Here is a 21,431-nt window from a genome sequence, read left to right on the forward strand (position 1 = left end):
TACTGTGCCTACTTATCATTTAATTTTTAAACTTATATGCCATCCATCTCACCTAAAAATGAATTTAGGGGGCTTACTGTAAGATAAAAACAACAATGTAAAACATTAAAATATTAAAATAATAAGTATTAATATTAAAAAGACAGATAAAGGGAGCTAAAGTAAGGGAGCAAGTTAAAACAGGGTGACGGTAGTATCATCTGTCAGTCCATTAACCACCTCCAGTATGACATGTTCACATTGGGGTCTCAGGCAGAGCCAGGATTTAACACCCTGCAGAAGGCCAAGAGGATTGGTACAGATCTTGCCTCAATGGATGCAGTGTTCCAGATGGCTGGAGCTATGGCAGAAAAGGGTCTTTTCCTAGACTCAGGGGGCAGAATTCCTTGACCAATGGAATCCTTAACACACTTGACCAATGTGGTTCATAGGACCCTAGAATGGCAACCAATGCAGTTTGCCTAACAACATGGGCCACCCTAGGGACCTCAAGAATTGTCTGGCTGAATTCCTTGAGAGCTGCAAAAATACTCTTCAAGAGTATTGGAAGTATTTTGGGAACCAAATATATTCTGACTAGAATTAATGCTTTGTAAACTGTAGTTATTTAAGTATTGCCTCCGTTTTTAGAGTAGATTTATGTTTCATTACCTTAATCATTGTCATGTAATAAATTTATATTATTATCTATTATCCATAAACTATTCTATGCTTGCTTTTTATGTAGACTATGTATGAGGTATTGTGTCTGGGAATTTTGGTCATTTTACAGTTATATCCATGACAACTGCTGTTGTGTTTATAATATAAATGTGTTCCATAATACATGTGATTTGTACATGATTTGCATAATGTTTCTAACAGAGAAGTATGCAGCACGTAAGAATTTTAAAATAGCCTTCATCTAAACACATATCATTAAAATGTTGTCATGAATTTTTCCGTCTAGCATGTTAGACCTTTGTAGAAATAAGTTTAACAGGAAATTGTTGGTAAGATAATCCTTACAATACTAGTAGTGTTTGCTCTATATCATAAAGATAATATATATCCCTACTTATTGAAGGACTAATATAATCCCAAATTCAGTAATTGATTCCCAGCATACTATTGATACATGAATATTTTTACTGGTGACTTTTTGACCTCATAGTAACATTTCATTCTGTAAAATCATTTACATACAGCTATTTTGAGTGTAAAATGGATTGAGCCTAAGATACTTCTATAAAACTCAGAAGTAGCCCATTCCATTAATCTCTGATTGAGTTTAGGCATGCTGGGGTTAACTTTGGATGCCATTGGTGAATACAGATATTAGATTAGTCTAGTCCACCCTATAAGGTTTCAGGGGGAGATTGAAATCGTTCCTGAGGATCTGATGGGTAGCTTGATGGAGCTATTGGTCACTTCCTGAAATAGATATCTGTCAAAGGAGTTGGATTGGATTGTTTCTGTGTGGCTTCTTACTGAGAGTCAATCCCAAGGAACTCTGGTTCTCTAAGAAGATGAAATGTCAAAAGTGCCATTGGAAAGAAGACAATGAATCCAACAGAACATAAGTAAAAACACATATTAGAGATTGCACAATGGTGATAAGGTTTTTATCTCAGCTGCAGATAGCTGTTCATTTTTTTTAAGATGACTAGTTCCTAGCTAGGCAGAGATGAAGTTACAGGGTAATCTGGAGAGCTTTCATCTGATAGATAAAGCTGCACAGACTTGCTTGCAATTGTCCTCTAACTGTCCAGATCCTATTGAGTTGACAAAGGCAAGGTCTTGTAGAGTTGCCTCAAATGCTTTCTGCTGCTGAAGATCCTCAAATCCACCAAACCAATTGGGGGCTCACTCCTTGGGTGGTTAAAACCACTTGGGGGATGCTGTATAGTTGGGTCTGTGCAATAATATTCGTTTTGCTGAAAGAGGGGGTGGTACAGCTTGAAGGAAGAGATGCTTCACTCCCTCTTCAAGAAGCCTTTGCTGAAGTGGACAGTCTTGGATAATTTTCATCCACTCACCAACTTTCATTTCTTGGGGAAAATTGTTGAAAAAGTGGTCATGCTGTAGCTTCAGAGAGCAAGCTGGATATGGATAATCTGGAAAATACATATTATCTATAACCTTTTATGCTTGGTTTTATACTGGGATATAATACTGAGATGATGAAGCTATCATGGTTCTCTTTGATGTCTTAGCATTTTCTAAAGTACCGTCAACCATGATATTCTTCAGGGTCATCTATAGGGATTTGGGATGGTAGATATAGTGCTCTAATAGTTATCTTTTTGTGTGTATGTAGTTGGATCCAGTCTGCCTATCCTACACATTCAGCATATGTTCTGGGTCCCACTGACTAAATAATTTTGTCTGAGGGAATCCTGAAATGGGCCTTCTTTATCAGAGCACCCACCTTCTAGAATTATATCCCCCAATAAATTTATTTAGTCCCACTCTGACCTTATTCAGGTGAACCCTTAAAATCTGACTCTTTCCTCCAGGATCTGAGCTAGAATGGATGACAAATGTTTTATAGTGATTATTAGTTCATCAGAATTTGAGTTATTTTTCTGGACATCTGCTAAATAAATTTATTTAGTCCCACTCTGACCTTATTCAGATGAACCCTTAAAATCTGACTCTTTCCTCCAGGATCTGAGCTAGAATGGATGACAAACGTTTTATAGTGATAATTAGTTCATCAGAATTTGAGTTATTTTTCTGGACATCTGCTTTTTGTATTGTTTACAATTTATTGTTTTCAATGTATACTATATGTTTCCCAGAGTCGTGATGGAGTCAGGCAGCCTATAAATTTAATTAATGCATTTAATAAATATATTTCACATTGGAGACAGCTGTTTTCTGCTTGAGGCAAGGTGTTTTGAATTTGACAAAAGTTTGAATTCAAAACATTTGTGCATCCCTAGCTTCTCCTTTCACAAACTAGAAGAAATTTTAGGAATGAAGTACAAATGATGGGATTAACTTCATTGATCTTTTTTCATTTTGCTCCCATGTTTGACTTTTAATAGGCATATAAGGTACCAAATTTTCAAGGGAAAGTTAGCTTCATCACTTCCATGTCTGAGCATTTCTGTGGATCCTGCAATCGGCTAAGGATCACAGCTGATGGGAATTTGAAGGTAACTCTATTGCTTTCACTGTTTGATCATGGAACCAGTTACTGTATTTTTCGCTCTATAAGAAGCACTTTTCCCCAAAAAACGTGGGTGGAAATGTCTGTGCATCAGTGCCGGTCATTTGATGAATAGCAGCCAGGCCATGGCGGCGCAGTCCTTTTACAGTGTGAACCCCGCCTCTTCTATCTTTGTCATTGCCTGCCTCTTCTGTCTCTTTTCCACAGTGCAGGAGTCAATAGACAGAGCTGGCACATGGGAGGACACCTATCTGTGGTCCTCTCAGGCTCCACCTGAATTTTTTTTCTTGTTTTTCTCCTCTAAACCCAGGTGCGTCTTATGGTCAGGTACATCTTATAGTGCAAAAGATAATGTATCCAGGGAAATGGGTGCCCTCACTGTATGGTTTCAAGCAAAGGCTAACACCTATCTCTCTGGAATGGTTTAATTTGGACTCCCATATTAACCAAGGAGGTACAACTTGGCAAATTATTATGATAACAATAAATTAATTATTTATTTGACATGGATGGAGCTCATAAGAAATGGGCATTGCATTCAGAACAGCATAAAAACTCTCTTGGATAAATACTATAAACAAAAGTAGTACATTATATAACAATTCTTGTTTAGTTTATTACTTGAAGCAAGCATACTTTTGCTGTTTCCTTAAATTTTGTTTTTCTTTCTTTTCTAATACATTGTATTCAAATATGAAAACTGATGGGAAGTAAATATACTTTAGTCTTTTAATTGAAATTGTCTTGTAAGTGGTAATTGGCAAGCACTATTAAATCAGACATGTGGGGTACAGACCAAGTAGTGAGATGGGAGGGGAGAGCAGGGAGAGGATGATCAATTTTCCTGTCACGTTGAAAGTTGTTATTTGTAATTAGTTCAGACTTGGTGCTTAAAAGTTCCAACTCCCACAATTGGTGACAGCAAGCATTGCATTAATATCTGTTGACACTAAGTTAGAGCAAGTTCATTAGCTTAAATGACTTACAGAGCTTGATCTTAATGTCCTTGAAATATTCAAGCCAGTACTTTGCCTCATGCTAGGAGAAGTTTGAATTAAAGCACACCAGCAGGTGGCCACACTTAGTTGATCTTTGCTGATCTCAAAACAACTAACGCAACATTGAATGTAGTATTTGGACAAGAGGACACTAGGAAATCTTGGTGCTGTTGGCTAGACTGAGATGTTTACAAAAATTAACAAAGAAAAACAGAAAGAGGCAGTGGCAAACCACTCCTGTTTTATTGCCAAAAAAATCAAAAGGCTATGCTGATATAGTTGCAAGAGTCAAGAATCCTGAAGAGTATTTGGAAGCTAAAGCTGATATAGATAGCAGCCACACGAGCAGTTCTTGGGGCACCAAGAATGGCGTATGTAACACCATTGCTCTGTGAGTTGCATTGGCTGCCAGTCTGCTTCCAGATGCAATTCAAGGTGTTGATAATCACCTTTAAAGCCCTTCATGGCATGGGTCCAGGGAGCTTGTAGGACCAACCTATCTCAATGGGATTGGCTTCTCCACCCCTTGGCATCAGAGAAGGCATGCTGTAGGCCCTGTCAGCTCAATTATTTTGGCTGGCAAGATCTAGAAGAAGGGCCTTCTCTGCCATTACCCTGTGGAACATCTTGCCCCTTGGAGTAAGGATAGCCCCATCAATCTTCCATAAGAGCCTAAAGCAGTGGTCCTCAACCCCCGATCTGTGGACTGGCCCCAGGATGTGACATGCCAGAAACCAGGCCATGCCAACAAGCGAAGCCCTGTCCAAAGGATGCAAGTATCATGTGAAACCACACCCCCTCCAGTCCACAGAAAAACCTCTTTCCATGGAACTGGTCCCTGGTGCCCAAAAGGTTGGGAGCTGCTGACCTAGCTCTGCCACTTAGCTTAGGAGCATCAATCCCACCTTCCCCATCTTTTAATTGGGCCATAGTGTTTGGATTTTGTATTATTTATGTTTTTAGGTTATACAGTTTTTATCTTTTATCATTATAAGCCACCCAGATTTACTTTAAGGTACGATGGGCAGCCTATAAATAAATGTTTCCCCAATAGCTTTAGGGGATATGAAGTAGCATGCAGTAAATCAGATATTGGTGAATAATAACATTTCTATTCTTAGTTTGAACTCAGTCATAGAAAAGTAACAGACTACTAGTACCAAGAGTAACACAATTTTTATCTTCTTTCCATAAAAGAAAGCTAGATGTCTTTACAGGTAGAACCATGTATAACATCTGTTATTTAAATTTAGAGTGCTGGACCATTGATAGTGCTTACTTTTCTTTACCTAACAGCCAGGAGATAGTTTATTATTATTAGTGATAGTAGTAGTATACTTCTGTATCTTTCAGAAAAAAATCATTGTGCAACCCATATACATACAACTTTTGTCCCAGAGGCTGCAGAACTTGAGTCCTTCCAAAAGAAGGGGAACTTTTTAATTCAACAAAAAATATTAAATTCCTAATTAAGTTCATTTATGTTAAAATAAATCTAGTTCTTGTCCTGGCTCCATTCACTTAATTGTCCAGTTCATACTCGTTTCCTAGAGGGCAGCCCTTGGGATATCAATCAAAAGCTAAATACAATCCTCAACCCAGAGAAAAACAATCCTTTTGGATAGAATGTTAGATGCAAGTCAAACATTTTAAATTCAATGCCATTCTCACCCTAAAGTTTCTGACTGTACTTGGAGGTTGGAATAGTCTGCTTCAAAGTTTGACCTCAAAATGTTTGCAGATCAGTAGAACATGCTATCATTTCCAAAGGAAACATTGCATAGGAGATATGCCCAACTTGTGAATGTTGCATGTTAGCTTCCAGTCTGTACTGACTTCTAAGTCCTCATCCTTGGAAGAACTTTGTAAAATTGAATAAACAAGCCTACATTAGTGCACACTCTTGTTGTGTTCCTGCAGTTCCCAGGGACTGTTCTCTTACTATAATGGTGTGTGGGAATGAACTTGGGAGACAGGGGAAAGTTTTATGGTTGTTTTCCATCTTCAGATGAAGTAGCGGTTGTCTGCTTGCCTCTTCAAGATAAGGATAATGGCAGCTGGCATTTTGTACAACCATTGCCAGTTATTGTAAGTTGCAAAACTGATTCATTGTTGGAGCAACCAACATTTTCTTTTGAAAGATAGTCTGGAACTAAAATGTTTTGAGAATTTAATGAACTTTTCTGTAGTGCTAAATCCATATAACCTGATGGGGAGTGAAGCGATGTCATCCTCTCAGTTCATCTTCTGTTCTTATTTCAGGTCTGCCTTTTTGGAAATTCAGAAGTGTCCTTACGGGATCACTTACGATGTAATGCCTCTGAAGAGGAGTTGATCCAGATTATTGGGACAGCTGTTGGCAGAAAGAAGAAACAACATGCAGGTATGCCATTTTGTGGAAGTTATTTTTCTCTCTCTCCCAGATGCGTAGGCAGAGCTGGATTATTAAGAATAAGCACAATACAGTGCAAACGTCTTAAAGTGAAATCAAATGTTATGATTTAAGGATGTATACAATGCTTCCAAATCAAAATTGATCAAGACTAAAACATCCCAGTTCTTGAATTCAAAATGGATTATTCTAATCTTACCGGCAGAGTTCCAGTTCTGTTCCATTTCATCCAAAAAAAGAGTTCCAGGCTCAAAATAACATTATTTTGATTCAAAAGACTGAGATCAAAACTGAGACACTCGGTAGTAACAGAAAAGCCGTTTTGTGCTTGAAACATTTTAAATTAAAAATAATTTGCACTCTACAATAGTTCTGCTGTACTTTATGCTGACAGGAATCAGGAAGTATTGATTTCCCTTTCTTGCAGTCTTCTCATGTTATCCAAATATGTTACCCTGTGTTTGTTCAGAGTTCATTTTATGGGACAGAAGGAAGGAAAAGAATCACAAACACTGCTCCTGCCAATTTTGACATGATGTTACAGCATTCCTAGGCTGTCTAAAAAAATCTAAAATAAAGAAATCTAAAAATATAAAATAAAGTTTTGCCCCTAGCCACTGAAAAATTTCCTGCCATTGTTTTACAGCATATAAGTCCTTTGATTAAGGATCATATTTGGTATATTATTTTGGGGATAAGTCCTTCAAATTATGTTATAGACTGCTGTTTTTCATTTCTTATGTGAATTGTTTTCATAGTCTGGTTTTGCTTTCTCTGTTTCCCCATTCATAAGTACCACTTCAAGAGATGATTGCTTAATACTTTGAATGCCAACATCCATACCATCACCAACATTTTTATTTTGTATTTTTGCACTATTTCCATTAATATAAAATCTGGGAGTATTAATAATTTTTGCATGTTCATTATTTTCTTCTCAGGCATGTTCAACATTTCCCAAATGAAGAACAGGCCAATGGTCCTCATTGGTGGGTGACCAATCAGCACGTAAGAAGTACTTAAGTTATGCAAGACGGTTCACAACCTGTAAACAGAGACTAAACATTTTCTAAATGAATAGTAGAAATATGTGCACATTTTCTTTTTAAAAAGCATCATCTGGGGCCCTAACCCTAACCCTTTTGGTACATGCAGATCAAACTAACGTGGAGGTTTCTGAGCTTCCATTCTCCAGTCTGTAAGCGTGAATTTTATTATGTAGCTGTTCCTTGGGGCTCTGTACTTAAACCTTAAGATCTGGTATATTGCTAGAATTAGAAGGATGGGATATAGATAATTTGGGAAATGGGAACAATTAACTACTAGCATTTCCACAGCATGGGAGAACCATGTGGTAAACCATACATTTGGAGGTTTGCCTGTAATTGAATAAGACGTTTGTGGGGGAGAGCAAAGGAAGCTGGATGCAAAGACAGGCTCCTTCCAGCTGGTTTTGGAATGGGAAGTTGGCTGCCTACACACAGCTATGTATCTGGGACTTAAATTCTGTATCTGGGACTTAAATTCCTTACGTCTGGTAAGGCCATGCATTCTGCACCTTGGGAAAAGCGACCACTGACTTTCTCCCTGCAAATAGCATAGTCTTTGTGACTAAGGTAGAACCAGCTTTGTTATGATTTACAGACTACTGCAGGAATATATAGAGCAACTCAGGCAGCTTCCCAAATTAATTTGAAGCAGATTACAAAGTTCCATGAAGATAGCTGTTGTGTGAATCAGTAGAAAGTGGATAGAAGGTCCAAAGTCCAAGAGAGGACCTATAGTGAATGCTATAACAGATAATCAGAGTTGGAAGGGACCTTGTAGGTCATCTAGTCCAACCCCCCCACCCAAGCGGGAAACCCTACACCATTTCTGACAAATGGCAGTCCAATCTCTTCTTGAAAGTCTCAAGTGATGGCGCTCCCACAACTTCCGAGGGCAATTGGTTGATTGTTCTCACTGTCAGAAAGTTTCTCCTTGTTTCCAGGTTAAATCTCTCCTTGTTCAGTTTCCATCCATTATTCCTTGTCTGGCCTACAGGCACTTTAGAAAATAGATTGACCCCTTCCTCCCTGTGGCAGTCCCTCAAATATTGGAAGACTGCTATCATGTCTCCCCTGGTCCTTCTCTTCACTAGACTAGCCAAGCCCAGTTCCGGCAACCGTTCGTTGTATGTTTTAGCCTCCAGTCCCCTAATCATCCTGGTTGCTCTTCTCTGTACTTTTTCTAGAGTCTCAACATCTTTTTTATAATGTGGTGAACAAAACTGGATGCAGTACTCTAGGTGTGGTCTTACTAAGGCTTTATAGAGTGGTATTAGTACTTCCCTTGATCTTGATTGTATCCCTCTGTTAATACAATTTAGGATTGCATTAGCTTTTTGGGCTGCTGCTGCACACTGCTGGCTCATATTTAGCTGGTTGTCCGCTAAGACTTCAAGATCCCTCTCACAGTTACTGCTGTTGAGCCTGGTTTCCCACAGTCTATATGTGTACCTTTGGTTTTTCTTGCCTAAGTGTAGGACTTTATTTTTCTCTACATTGAATTTCATTTTGTTAGATACGGCCCAGTGTTCTAGTCTGTCAAGATCCATCTGGATCTTGAGCCTGTCTTCTTGGGTATTCCTGCCATCTTAGTATCATCTGCAAATTGCAAAATGAGTAAATTGTCTTGTTTTCCCTCTTTTTTTTCTTGAATTATTCAGAGGGTTTTTTTTTTTGTTAAAATACAGTTTAATCTTAATGTTTTCTTTTGATGTTCTCCTTCACATAAACTCATTAGCAGCGTGGAAGGCTTGATGAATTGCAAAAAGACAAAGATTGCATTTAAGACTTCTGCAAAACAATGAATATAGTCTGAAATTCTGTGTTGACATACTCTAGTTGCCCTTGTCTTCATGCAGTCATAAGCTCATAGTCTGTTTATGGGAACAGTCTCTCCTGCCAATCTTGGTATGGATCTTCTCTGCTTCTCATACACTATACAATAGCACTTAGACTTATATACCACTTCATAGTGCTTTACAACCTCTCTAAATGGTTTACAGGGTCGGCATATTGCCCTCAACAATCTGAGTCCTCATTTTGCCGACCTCAGAAGGTTGGAAGGTTGAGTCAACCTATGCTATGAAAATAGTAACTTTCACCGGCACATTGCTACAATTTTATCTCTAAGTATATAATAGTTGGAAAGCAAAGCACAGGGACTCATTTAACAATGGTGTTCTGTTGGGATTACAACACTGCAATTTTCACTCAAAGGCTGTGTTGGTCAGGACTTTGGGGAAATGGAGTCCCAACATTTTGGGAGAATGCCCAGTTTTGTGTAACCTAAAGTTTATTCTCAGATTTGCAAAGGTAGGCAGATTTTTATGTAATGTGTTACAAAATGTACGTGGCAGGTATCCAATGTCTCTGTGGTCTCTAATGGAAAAGGTGGGGGAACCTCGGGTGTGCAAAAAGAATCCGATAAAGAAGGGATCATTTCATAAATTGACTTCAGCAGGCAGAAATCCTATGCAGGAATTCTGTGTTGCTCTTCAAATTACCCCTCTATAAATGCAACTGAGAACTACACAGGATCTTAGAGGTCAGTAGAGTCAATTAAAAACACATTCTGATATACAGTAATAGGGATATATGTATAACATCCACAACAACCTGGCATCTATAAAAGTTCAAAATTAAATAATGCTTTTTAAATTAAATTAAAGTGAGGGAAATTTCACGAGCTTTCCAAATCTCATGATATTTCACGTTTTCCCTTGAAAACTTGGAGATGATATTATCAAAACATGAAAATCCAAGAGAAAGAGGGAGGGAGATCAAGACTCAGAGCCAGCCCTCCTGAGAGTAATAATGTCATTTTGTACAATGGCTGTCAAAAAGATTGTTAACTCCCTATTGTATAAGGATCGGCCATATCTCAAAAAGTTCAGTTCTAAAGAAATACTGGAATATAAGAACTTTGTTCTATTATATAGCTCTTCTTCTCTCTACCCATTAATATCACTTATATGAATTTTTCACAAACGAGTTGAACACATACATGGATGATTTATGTGTACACTCTCACTTCTAGAATTAAGATTGCTTAGTTAAGAACCAAAGTGGAAATTTAAGTTGTCAGCTTTCAAAATTAATTTAGGGTTTGTTCCTTTCAATTGGTTGTTAGGGCTGTGAGAGGAAGAAGTCACCGAAGCTTGCATGGGATTTGTTGCCCAGTACCTCTGGAACAGCTAGCTATATACATTCACAGTGTGAAAATAATGGTGTGAAAGTGGACTTGCTGAATTCTAATCTGTCAAAGAATATAATGTTCTCAGATGGGCACCACATTGTTTTGTGGGGCAGGAAGAAAAAGTGACATGCACAGCACACACTTGATAGGCTGCAATAATTTTAGACAATGGTCTTAGCTGTCTTTGATCAGGGTAGGTTCCCCTCTGCCTTAGTTCCAGCAATTAAAAGTTGTAAGAAAAGGCTCTTGCATTCTCAAAAAAGAAACCAGGGCCATGAACATAGAGATAGACAGAACATGATTATGTTTCTGGGTAAGAAAGAATTTCTGCTGAATCAAAAACAATTCCTGACACCCTAAAGAAATCCTCTGATGGGTGCATTGAGCATCGTTACTTCTTTCTTAGTCTCTTAGCTATTGGAAATAAAATAGAATTGCTACCCTCCCCACCCCAGAAAAAGTCTCATTGCAAACTAAAAGAGGGAGAAGGAGAGGGGGAAACTGTTCTGACCCAAGCCTCGTTCAAATTAAACAAACACAATTTGTGTATAAAAGCAAACCTATTCTAATGCGGCACTGGGAATTCAGTGCATTCCCAGCCAAGAGACATTTAAACCTAATTGTCCAATATCAAAAGCTAACCCTTTCAAGGTTGCAAAAGGCTTCCAAGAACAGAAAACTAATTACTGATTAAATATCCACCGTCAGAAGTTTCAAAAACAAACCAGAGTAAGCAGAGCTTCAACAAGGACTATGAGTCTAAAAACTACTTTGCTTCCTGCAAAGAACACATCCCCGGGGGCTGGTTTTTATCCCTTATGGGAGGGGCATCACTTTCCAGCCTTACTCCCAAGTCGCCCTTGCTGCTTCAGCTACTCTTTCCTTCGAGCAGCCCTGCGCACAGGTGCACTTGGCACAGGCTCCCTGGAGTCTTCTGTGTCACTGCTGCCAGACTCCACAAGCTCTGAAGGCAGCACCCCACTCTTTGATAGTCCTGGCCCCATCCCTGCATCACACGCAGGCCCCTCGTCCGAATCCTTGCTATCAAAGATCTCTGCCATCCGCACCTGCTGCCAGCGAACCACTACAGAAACCAAAACTTTGTAAAGGTGCACATCATTAAAGAGAGATTTGGCTACTTCTTCCCATCTCACTTTCCTTTTTCCTCTCTTGTATCTAAAAAGCATGCCTTCCATTATGTTTTTAGAAAATCGCCTTTTAACTTGGTCCTTGGCACTAGGCTCTGGCATGGCCATAGCCAAGGGATTAATGAGTGGAAGCTGATTCCCAGTAAGCTTGGAACTGAAATTGACCCAAATAAAGATAACAGATTGAGGAAGGAATTTACAAGCTCTTGGCAGCACTAGGCCAAGCGTGCCTCTTGTTAATGTGGCCAGAGCTGGCAGTTGCAAAGAACTGCTTTTAACTTCTGGGTATGACAATGGAAAAGTAGTTATGGTCTCTGGAAATTTTGTCTGTACTTTACAACCAAGAAGCCACATCTTGGATTAGGTGTACTGTAAAAGTTTACAGTGTCGGGGTAAACATTACTGTACAGGTAGTCCTCAACTTACGATAGTTTGTTTAGGGACCATTCAAAGTTACAATGGCACTGGAAAATGTGACTTATGTCTGTTTTTGTAGCATCCCCATGATCATGGGATCAAAATTCAGAGGCGTGGCAACTGGTTCAAATTTATGACCATTGCTGTGTGTCCTGGGATCATGTGATCCCCTTTTGCAACCTTCTGACAAGCAAAGTCAATGCAGAAGCCAAGTTCACTTAACCATCAGGTTACTAACTTATCACCTGCAGTGATTCACTTAACAAGAAGTGGCAAGAAAAGTCATAAAGTGGGGCAAAACTCACTTAATAAATTTCTCACTTAACAACAGAAATGTTGGGCTCAATTTATGGTCATAATCCAAGGACTACCTGTACTTATTTTAGATATAATTGAATGAAATGCAGTTTTGTGCTTGATGATATAACCTACTCTTACACTTCCAAAGTGGTTCAGGAATGGAGGTGTGTGTTTGTGTGGAGCTCAGAGAAAGGGACAGGTATAAATAAAACATCCCTGAACAAATGATTATTTTACACTTTTGTTATGGAAGGCAATCTGTTCAACTGTTGAATAACTCCTTTCTATTAGTAAGAGCCTTAAATCTTTTTTTTAAACTCCCATTATTCATAGTACTGCCCTCAAGAACAGTATGGTAGTATATTTGCTGTAATTTCAGCAATTTGAAAGCTGTTCTCATGTTTGCCTTAATTTTCTGTTCTCTGTTCTGCCTTTTTCAGCCATTCTTTATTTGTTTGATAATATCTGGGTATACTTTTAGAATCTGTATAATTCATAGCTTTAAAATTCTAGGCTTTTTGTGCAAGGGATTTTTAGTTGGGGAAGGATTCTGTGGTCATTAATGACTCTGAAGTTGCTTTCTAGGGATGTACCAAAATGTTTCAAATTAGAAATACTCCATTGTTTCGAGTTCACAATGGCTTGTTCTAACCATCCAGGAGTCAAAATACTTCCACAATGGACTGCTCTATCTTGAATTTGAATAATCTATCTTGAATTTGAAGCAGGAGGTTTTCAATTGAAATATTATGCACGCCCTCTACTATTTTCTAATTTATTAACTAATACACCTCAGAGAGATAGATTTTCCTACTTCCATTTTAAAGGACAAATTAAGACAGCTCAAAATTATAGAGGAAGGGATTTTGCGGGATAGTATCTGACTTATATTCTCCGTCAGCAAGAAATCCTGTTTGGGTTTTTCATGGACAGATAAGAAAACGCTGTCCTTCAAATTTTGGTGGGATTTTGTGTGTGGGTGTGGTTTACTATTTTATAGTTAGTATCGCACTTTTATTGTCATGTGTCACCTAGAGGTGTGCTTAAGACCAGCAGCCATACAAATATTTTAAATAGATAACCACTGTGTCACCACTATGTATGAGTGAGCCCTGTCTACTGCTTTTCAATTAGAGTGGAAGGTAAGCAGCAAGCTTTTTAGAATGGCTTCAGAAGCCCTAATTCCATCAAGAAACATAGCAGTATCTGTATAAGTCCTGTATTTGATTGCTTATATGGTTTCTGGATAAGGTGGAATTCTGGAACTGGATTTCTGCCAGCTTTGGAAGTTATCATTGGATTTCTAAACTGAACACATCCATTGCCAACTTGGCCTTTCATTTCCCTTGGATTATTCCCATGCTGCGTATACATATTGCACTTGAAGTACCCAAGTTTTTTTTTTCCAAATACAGATTGCCATGTAGTATAGAGAGAGTTGTTATTCAAGAATCAGTGCCAAGTCCTATCCAAGGCCAGAATTAACATAGTCCTTTGAATTATGGGCAACTACTTTCTAACAACTGATAAGAATGCTGGAAAATTTAAGAAAGGATTCCTTATTCAGAAGGGTATTTTTAGAAGGTTTATTTTTCTCTCTGTGCTTTATGGGAATTTGTAGAACACTGCATAAAATCAACAGTAGTTTTTCTCTTCTAACATCGACTTGTGTTGCTTTCCTCCCCCCCTCTCCCCATTCCCAGAAGCAACATCAAGGTCATTTCCACTTCTCCAAGATGCCCTGGAGGACCAAGCAAATTTGAAAGATTGGGGCCTCAGACAAGGGCAATGCCTGACACTGAAAGAAAGTTTATTCAAACAGATGGGGAAAAAGTTTAAAACAAATATGTTTACAGGACACCATGCCTTGCCAGGATCTTACTCAGCACGACAGCTTGCATCAAGGATTTCACAAACTCAGCTCAGTAGCAATTGCTTTCTTCAGAAGACTTTGAGCTGCAGCTTGAATGACAAGTGCCTTTGGACAGGAATTCCTCTCCCCAAACAGGCTTCCCATGTGACTCGAGACATTTGTTCCAGGATGGTAAGCCAAGCAGAGAAGGGCTGGAGATCTCTTTCAACTTCCAAATGTCTTGGTGCCTCTGATTGTTTAACCCACGTTGACCGAGAAGGCCAGGTATCAATGGTAGATGTTGGAGGGAAGCCAGATTCAGAAAGGATTGCAGTGGCTTGTGCTGTGGTCCATCTGGGTGCAAAGGCATTTAACTTATTACAACAGAACCAAATTAAAAAAGGTGATGTGCTTGCAGTGGCCCAGATAGCGGGAATCCAGGGAGCCAAGCTAACAAGCCAGCTCATTCCACTGTGCCATAATGTTCCATTGAACCTGGTTGAGGTTACTCTCAGTCTGGATGCAGAAAAACATACTGTTACCATTCAGGCTCTGTGCCGCACCCGTGGAAAAACTGGGGTGGAGATGGAAGCGTTGATGGCTGCCAGTCTTTCTGCTTTAACAGTGTATGATATGTGCAAAGCAGTGAGCCATGACATAATCATTGAAAATGTAAAACTCCTCAGCAAGCAAGGAGGCCAGAGGGGTGACTTTAAGCGAGACTGATTAAAACCTTTTATTCAAGAGATCAATATACCTTATTCCTGGAATACAATTTTAACAGCAGTGTCTCCAGTACTAGTAACCAAAATTCTGGCCATTAACCTTACTAAATCATAATCTGTTGTTTCTTTTGTTTTGGCTAATAACGTAGGCCTAAGTCTACTGTTTACCTGATTTCTTTCATGTAGCAACTGAGCTTTTTGGCTTTAAGTTCTAAGCTCTCCCACTGCTCTGATTTGCAGTCATTCTAAGGATACATGTGTTTAGCCCTTTATTTCTGATTTTGTGCAAAGTTCTGCTCTTCCATCTCCTTTTAATTGCACTAAAATATTCATCCAGCCGGATTTCAACATGAATCTTCTGTTTGAGGATATTCAGATCCAGATGAATTCCTAGATGAATTATGATTTTAATATTCTGTCGTATCCAAACACTGGAAAATACAAACTGTGAGTCACCTGGATCACTCCCAACTAGACTAAATATGATTTTGAATAGTAGTTTAGTTTCAATTTGTCTTTCAAAATGGAAGGTAAATATTTGTTGGTTAGGAATAGTTACAAACTAATCTATATACAGTTAAAAATACTGTATAAATTTCTCTTTAATCTGGATGAAAAAAAATGGTAGTTCTATAAATAGTATGCTCTTTTACCTGAGGTCAAATACAACCCTGGTGCAACTCACAACCCTCAATGAAATTGAATTTGACCCCCCTGGTCTAGGGTAAATCTCTCTTCTTCAGAAGCCCATGCCCAAAAGAAAATATGCTCTGGGTATGTCTAAACCTGACTGGCATGAGGGGATGGAAAACCGAATGTCAGATTTGATGCTTTCCTTTCATAACACAATAAATAAATAAGCAAACAATCTTAAACCCCTAGATGTTCAAGCCCATTAACATTGAAGTGGATATAATTCTTTGTAAGTAAGGCACTGGGATTGAAACAAATAGGACAAAATATCCTACGTTTCTGGCCACAGATGCAGTTTTGTTATTATTTTAAAATTTTCTAATCCATTTTTCCCCTGCCTAGAAAACTTGCGGATTCAAGACCCTTTAGACACCAACCAAAGTATTTTAATTCTGAACATCATTGCTTTAAAACTCATCAATAGCATTTTAAATGAAAGTAGTATCTTTTCCTGCACTTCTACAGTATTAGGAGATTACAGCTTGAGGCTCATTTTGCTAATACTCCTCCTGCTGTATATGCTCCACATGCATCTACATAGCAAATGCTCTTTCAAGTAGGCAAAAAAAGAAAGGTTTTATTCAAGGCATTTAGAGTTTATGCAGGGGACAATCAGTATTATCCTTTCACATAATAATGCTCAGAAGTCAATTTCAAGGAGAGGTAATTTTGATTCTCTGAATGAAAGACCAAGAGATGAATAATATAATAAAATAACAGTGGCACCAAGAGACATTTCTGCACAATCCCATTAAAGGTTGGGATTTCTCAGATTAAATGACCTTCAGCTTTACATCTGATTTTCAAACAGGTTTTTTCATGAAACTTATAAGGGACAGATTGTGCTATCTAGTAATTTACTTAAAGTATTAAATCAAAAGCAATTTTGAAACCAATCAAGTGCAAATCACATAAGGTAATGTTTGGAATCCAACCATTCTCAGCAAGATGTGATAAAACCTGGTCCATGTAGAACAGACTGGATAAAAAGTGCTTGTTCTATAATTTTTTGCACTTTAATAAGTTCAAAAACGATCAGAAAGAAGTGCCTACATTTTGCTTATTGTGCTTAAAGGATAATTGAAAAGTGACTCTTTTCCACATTTATTTTTAGTTAATCAAATAATTATCACAATTTCCTGGAATTGGGGAAATAAATTATGAACGTAAATAGCCCCAAGTGGCACTCGCCACTCTAGCCTGTTTTTCATTGCTTCGACTGGAATAGAAACATTGGTTCTTGATCTAGGATAGAAAGTTGATGGGAGAATTCTTCCATTGGCAGTGTGGCTGTCATATAAACCCAAGGGCAGACTGAGTTGTTTGCTTGAAAAAGAGAGGGTTCTTCCCAGTACACCAAAGGTACATAGAAGGAAAACCAGAATGTAACAACTTTTGCATTAGCTTTAAATAGTTCCATATAGAAGTATAGTTATTTTTTCCCATTTTTTTCCTTAATAAATCTAATCCAAGGTGAGCAGTTTTTACATTCATCCTTCACTGGCAAGGTTGATTACCACTAGAGAGTTTGGACAGTACAAATAACCCTTGAGTTACCACCATCTTTCATTGCAAGAAGGGATGTGTTATTCAGAGAATGGCGTGAGCCGTCTCAAGAAGAGGCTGCCTTCATAGGGCCAGGCCTTGTCAGCAGCAGGACAAAAGTAGCTAGGCTCAGGTGGGCCCAGCAGTACCTGCAAAGTGCAGGTAGATGGAGGGCACTTGAGGCGGCACTTCTTGGTAGCAGTGATAGCGCTGGAGTTAGAGTTGAGACCCAGAGTTGGGGATGGGAGCAGCCCCAGTGCCACCACTGCAACTGAAGAGGGCCTCTGTGCAGGGCTGCCAAAAGGGCAGAGATGGGGGGAAGGGGAGATTAAGGGTGGGAGATTCAAGAGGAAGCAGCCTGTTATCAAGGCTCAAGGTTGGGAGCAACCAAGCTAGGAATGGCTTGGATCTGGTGGTCACCCTCACCTAAGACCAGTGGCATTCAGTATGGCAACAGAGAGTCCTGGGATTACCATCACTAAACTATGGTCACATGACGTTTTGTCTAATGGCCACATTGCTTACTGACAGATATTCCAGCCCTAGTTATTGTTGAATCTTAAAGACTAGTTATAAAGCAATGTCAGAAGTTTTTAACCACAACCAATTAGTTAGTAGTTCAGCAGTAATTTCAAGATTGGGAGTTGGTTCCCCATCTTTCTCTGATGTGTAATTTTAAAATATGGTATTTCCATAAAGCTGTAAAGATGGGACAATCGTGAACATGTCTAATGTCATGGAAAGAAAGTCTGGTGAGCATTCACCAGAATAAGGCAAAATAATACCTAGAGCAAAAACGACTTGATCCCAAATGCATTGGTTGCCTTCTTTCTGATTATTAAAAGCTTTGTAAGATTTCTGTTGTTGAAGCAATTCATAAACCATAATGGACAGTCATTCAGTTCCATTTGACATTTCTGAAAGGGCTTAAAAAAACCTCCCCACTTTTCTTTTTAATTCCCAAAACCATAGTCAAACCATTGGTTATGTCTCCATACAACCTTCTGTCAGTTTCTTGGTTTGAAAATCATCAACAGAAAACATGGATTGAGGAGAGCAATTTAAAATGAACATATGTGTGAAAAATCAACTTTTTCTTGCTATTTGATTTTTAGATTGTATTGTAAATGCCTTACAAAGGAAAACAAACTTTAGGGAAGAATGTCCCAAGTTTGGAAAAGAGAATGAAAAGAATACTCTCTTGGGGCTGAAAATGGACAACTTTGTAGAATGCAATTTATTTTTTCCTGCAGTTGGACTTTTCACACTGTCTCCAAATAAAAATAGTCTCTCTCTCCAGTTGTTTGTATAATTCATAAACTACTGTTTGCACCAAATGGTATTCATTGATTAAATTCTCCTCATTCCATCAAATAGTATTGTTCGATTAAATTGTTATTGCATAAGTTTATCTGTTGTATACAGAATGTCAGTTGAATTACTTAGTAAGAGCAATAGTTCAAGTTTATACTTGACAAGAGGCTTAATCACAGGCTGATTGCTGTGGTCACTCCTTGTTTCTTCAATTGCAGAGGTTAGTATCAAGATGCCATTTAATGGAGACTACTGATCAGCAGACTTTTTTTAAAAAATAACCATAATTTGAGAAGTTCATATGCTTGTGTGATATCTCACAATATTTTGGCTGGATGAACTGTTTTGTTTTAAATTTGATTTAATGTACATATTCTGGCTCCTAGGCCAAATTGTGATGTATTACTTCAGCCTGAAAAGATTGTTGGCGCTATCTCTTGATGTCTCTTTAGAGTTGTTTCTGTGCATCTGGGTAATTTTAGCTATAAGATTTTAGCTTTTGCCTGAATGTGCCTGATTTTTAAGAAAATTGTTCACCAAATTTCAATTTTGCATGAGAGCAGAAAACAGAAAATGGCTATAGATACAGACAGATCTGATGTATAGTCCTTGTTATTCCATCTTTTAAGTCTTTATGAATTGAATGAAGTATGTCATATTTGTCCTTATCAGGGAAGGGAAATGATTTGTTGCTGCTTCACATTGCTATGTATTTTCCTACATGTCCTGTATATGGTGAAAAGTAATAACACATTTTTTATAAATGCACTTGATAAGAAGCATAGGAAATGTGTAAATATGAAGCATATCATTAGATTTTGGTTCCTTCCTGTAGTATCAGAGAACATCAAATGTCTCGAGATCATTGAATCTTATAGAAGTCCCTGATGATGTGAGAAATTGTTCTGCACACATTCCTGTGATGCGTGCAATAAACAAGAATGCAACTGTTGGAAAGATGTTTTACTTGTTTTCTCTGCAGCAGTAACATGTTCTAACCTTACAGGATGATGGTTTGTCTAGGAGTGTCCAAGCACTGTTAAAATCTTAATACATTTTGCTTGACTACTATTCAGCCATTCAGTCTGTAATTTAATGTAAACAGCAGATACTTAAACTAAAAAAAATGTATCTTTTCTGAAGTTTGGTTTTTCATGCATAAATATAGTGACCTAATGTATACTTAAAGGGCTTCAGAATTAATTTTATTGAAAGAAAACTCAGAATTTACAATGATTCAGCATGCATTGTGTTACTTTCTGAAAAATCTGTGCCCTGATAAGAGGGTTTTTAGATAGGCTTGTTTTAAAAAGTTATAACCTGCCTGTTAGTGAATAGATGGGATCTCCTTCTTGTGGTTTTGGGAAGGTAGTCCTAATTTTTCTTGCTTATATTCAAACAGAGTAACTAATGATGTTTTTTCGAATGTTTTCATTATGCGTCTATATAATAATTCCTGGATATACGCACAAATGGGAATGGTTACTGGGTAAATGAAAAGTTTATGCAGATTTGCTGAGGTTGTACTAACAATGTTCTTTTAAAATAAATAAATAACACTTGCACACAGTGGAAGGGCGTGTGAATTTATTTATTAGAATATGCACTCTTTGTAGATAAGGGAGTCCATTCAAGGATGGTTTCAGCAGAGGAGAATTCTCAGGTTCCACGATATTACAGTTTCTTGTATAAAACTGGGCAAAATAGTTAATTGAATAATAATGCAGTGCATGAAAAATGGATTAATGATTGGTGAGTTAAAATATGGGTTTTGAAGGACATAATGTCAAAGGAAGTTTGTTTGATGAATAAAAAATGTAGTTTTATTTGTATACAAAATTAAAAATGCCTATCTTTTTAGACATTTGTTTTAGAAAACATTGAAAGGGAAAGCATGTTAGTGTATTTTAGGAAATGGAAAAACCATTGATAAACCTGTATTTCATTAATTACATTAAGAGAAGTGGCCTAAAAAATCTTTTCAGTTAAATCAAAATTGTATTATCACAAAATCTATAAGTACTTTGAATTTGTTCTGTCTATGTGGATTACCTGGGAATGTATTTTGCATCTGGGAATTATCCATGTAGAATACCTGGGAATGATTTTATATATATATATATATATATATATATATATATATATATATATATATATATATATATATATATATATATATATATATATATACAGGTCTCTTCCAACTCTGTCATTCTATGTTCCTGTTAGCTAATATATCAGAGAAGAGGAAACGACAAAAGGAAGGCCATCTTCTTGTGTCCCATAACAAATGATCTGAGTTAAAATTCCAAGGTTTTCTAATAAAACCATGAAATGGAAACAATTTTAGGCTGATGTTAGTGTTGCTGTTGGCTCACTAGGACTGTTAATGGAAGAATTTTTTTAAAAAAAGAAGGTATATAGATGGTTCTTCTAGTATTGATTCAAAGCTAGTAAGAGCCATGGTGGCACAGTGATTAGAATTCAGTATTGCAGGCTAACTCACCGCTCACTCTCAGGATTCTGAGAGTGTCAAGGTTGATTCTGCCTTCTGCCATCATTCTGAGGTTGGTAAAATGAACACCCAGATTGTTGGGGACAATATGCTGACTCTAAACCACTTAGGACTATAGGACTGTAAAGCAGCG

At 37.8% G+C, this 21,431-nt stretch overlaps 1 protein-coding gene across 5 annotated transcripts in view; it reads left to right on the top strand.

Moving 5' to 3' along the window:
* Nucleotides 1-20,355, top strand: part of MOCS1 (molybdenum cofactor synthesis 1) — a 39,209-nt gene extending 18,854 nt beyond the window's left edge. For 2 of the 5 annotated variants that reach the window (XM_026695600.2, XM_087935083.1), the window contains exons 8-11: nucleotides 3,033-3,143; nucleotides 6,418-6,538; nucleotides 7,489-7,555; nucleotides 14,358-20,355. In XM_026695600.2, the coding sequence (XP_026551385.1) occupies nucleotides 3,033-3,143; nucleotides 6,418-6,538; nucleotides 7,489-7,544 (288 nt within the window). In that variant the 3' untranslated portion in view covers nucleotides 7,545-7,555; nucleotides 14,358-20,355. The remainder of the gene's footprint in view (nucleotides 1-3,032; nucleotides 3,144-6,417; nucleotides 6,539-7,488; nucleotides 7,556-14,357) is intronic. The other 3 variants (XM_026695599.2, XM_087935076.1, XM_087935067.1) reach the window with 2 other exon arrangements.
* Nucleotides 20,356-21,431: the final 1,076 nt, after the last annotated feature.

This window comes from Pseudonaja textilis, chromosome 1 (genome assembly GCF_049901715.1).
Source record: "Pseudonaja textilis isolate UNSWEBS1 chromosome 1, rPseTex1.2, whole genome shotgun sequence".
Lineage (NCBI taxonomy): Eukaryota > Metazoa > Chordata > Lepidosauria > Squamata > Elapidae > Pseudonaja > Pseudonaja textilis.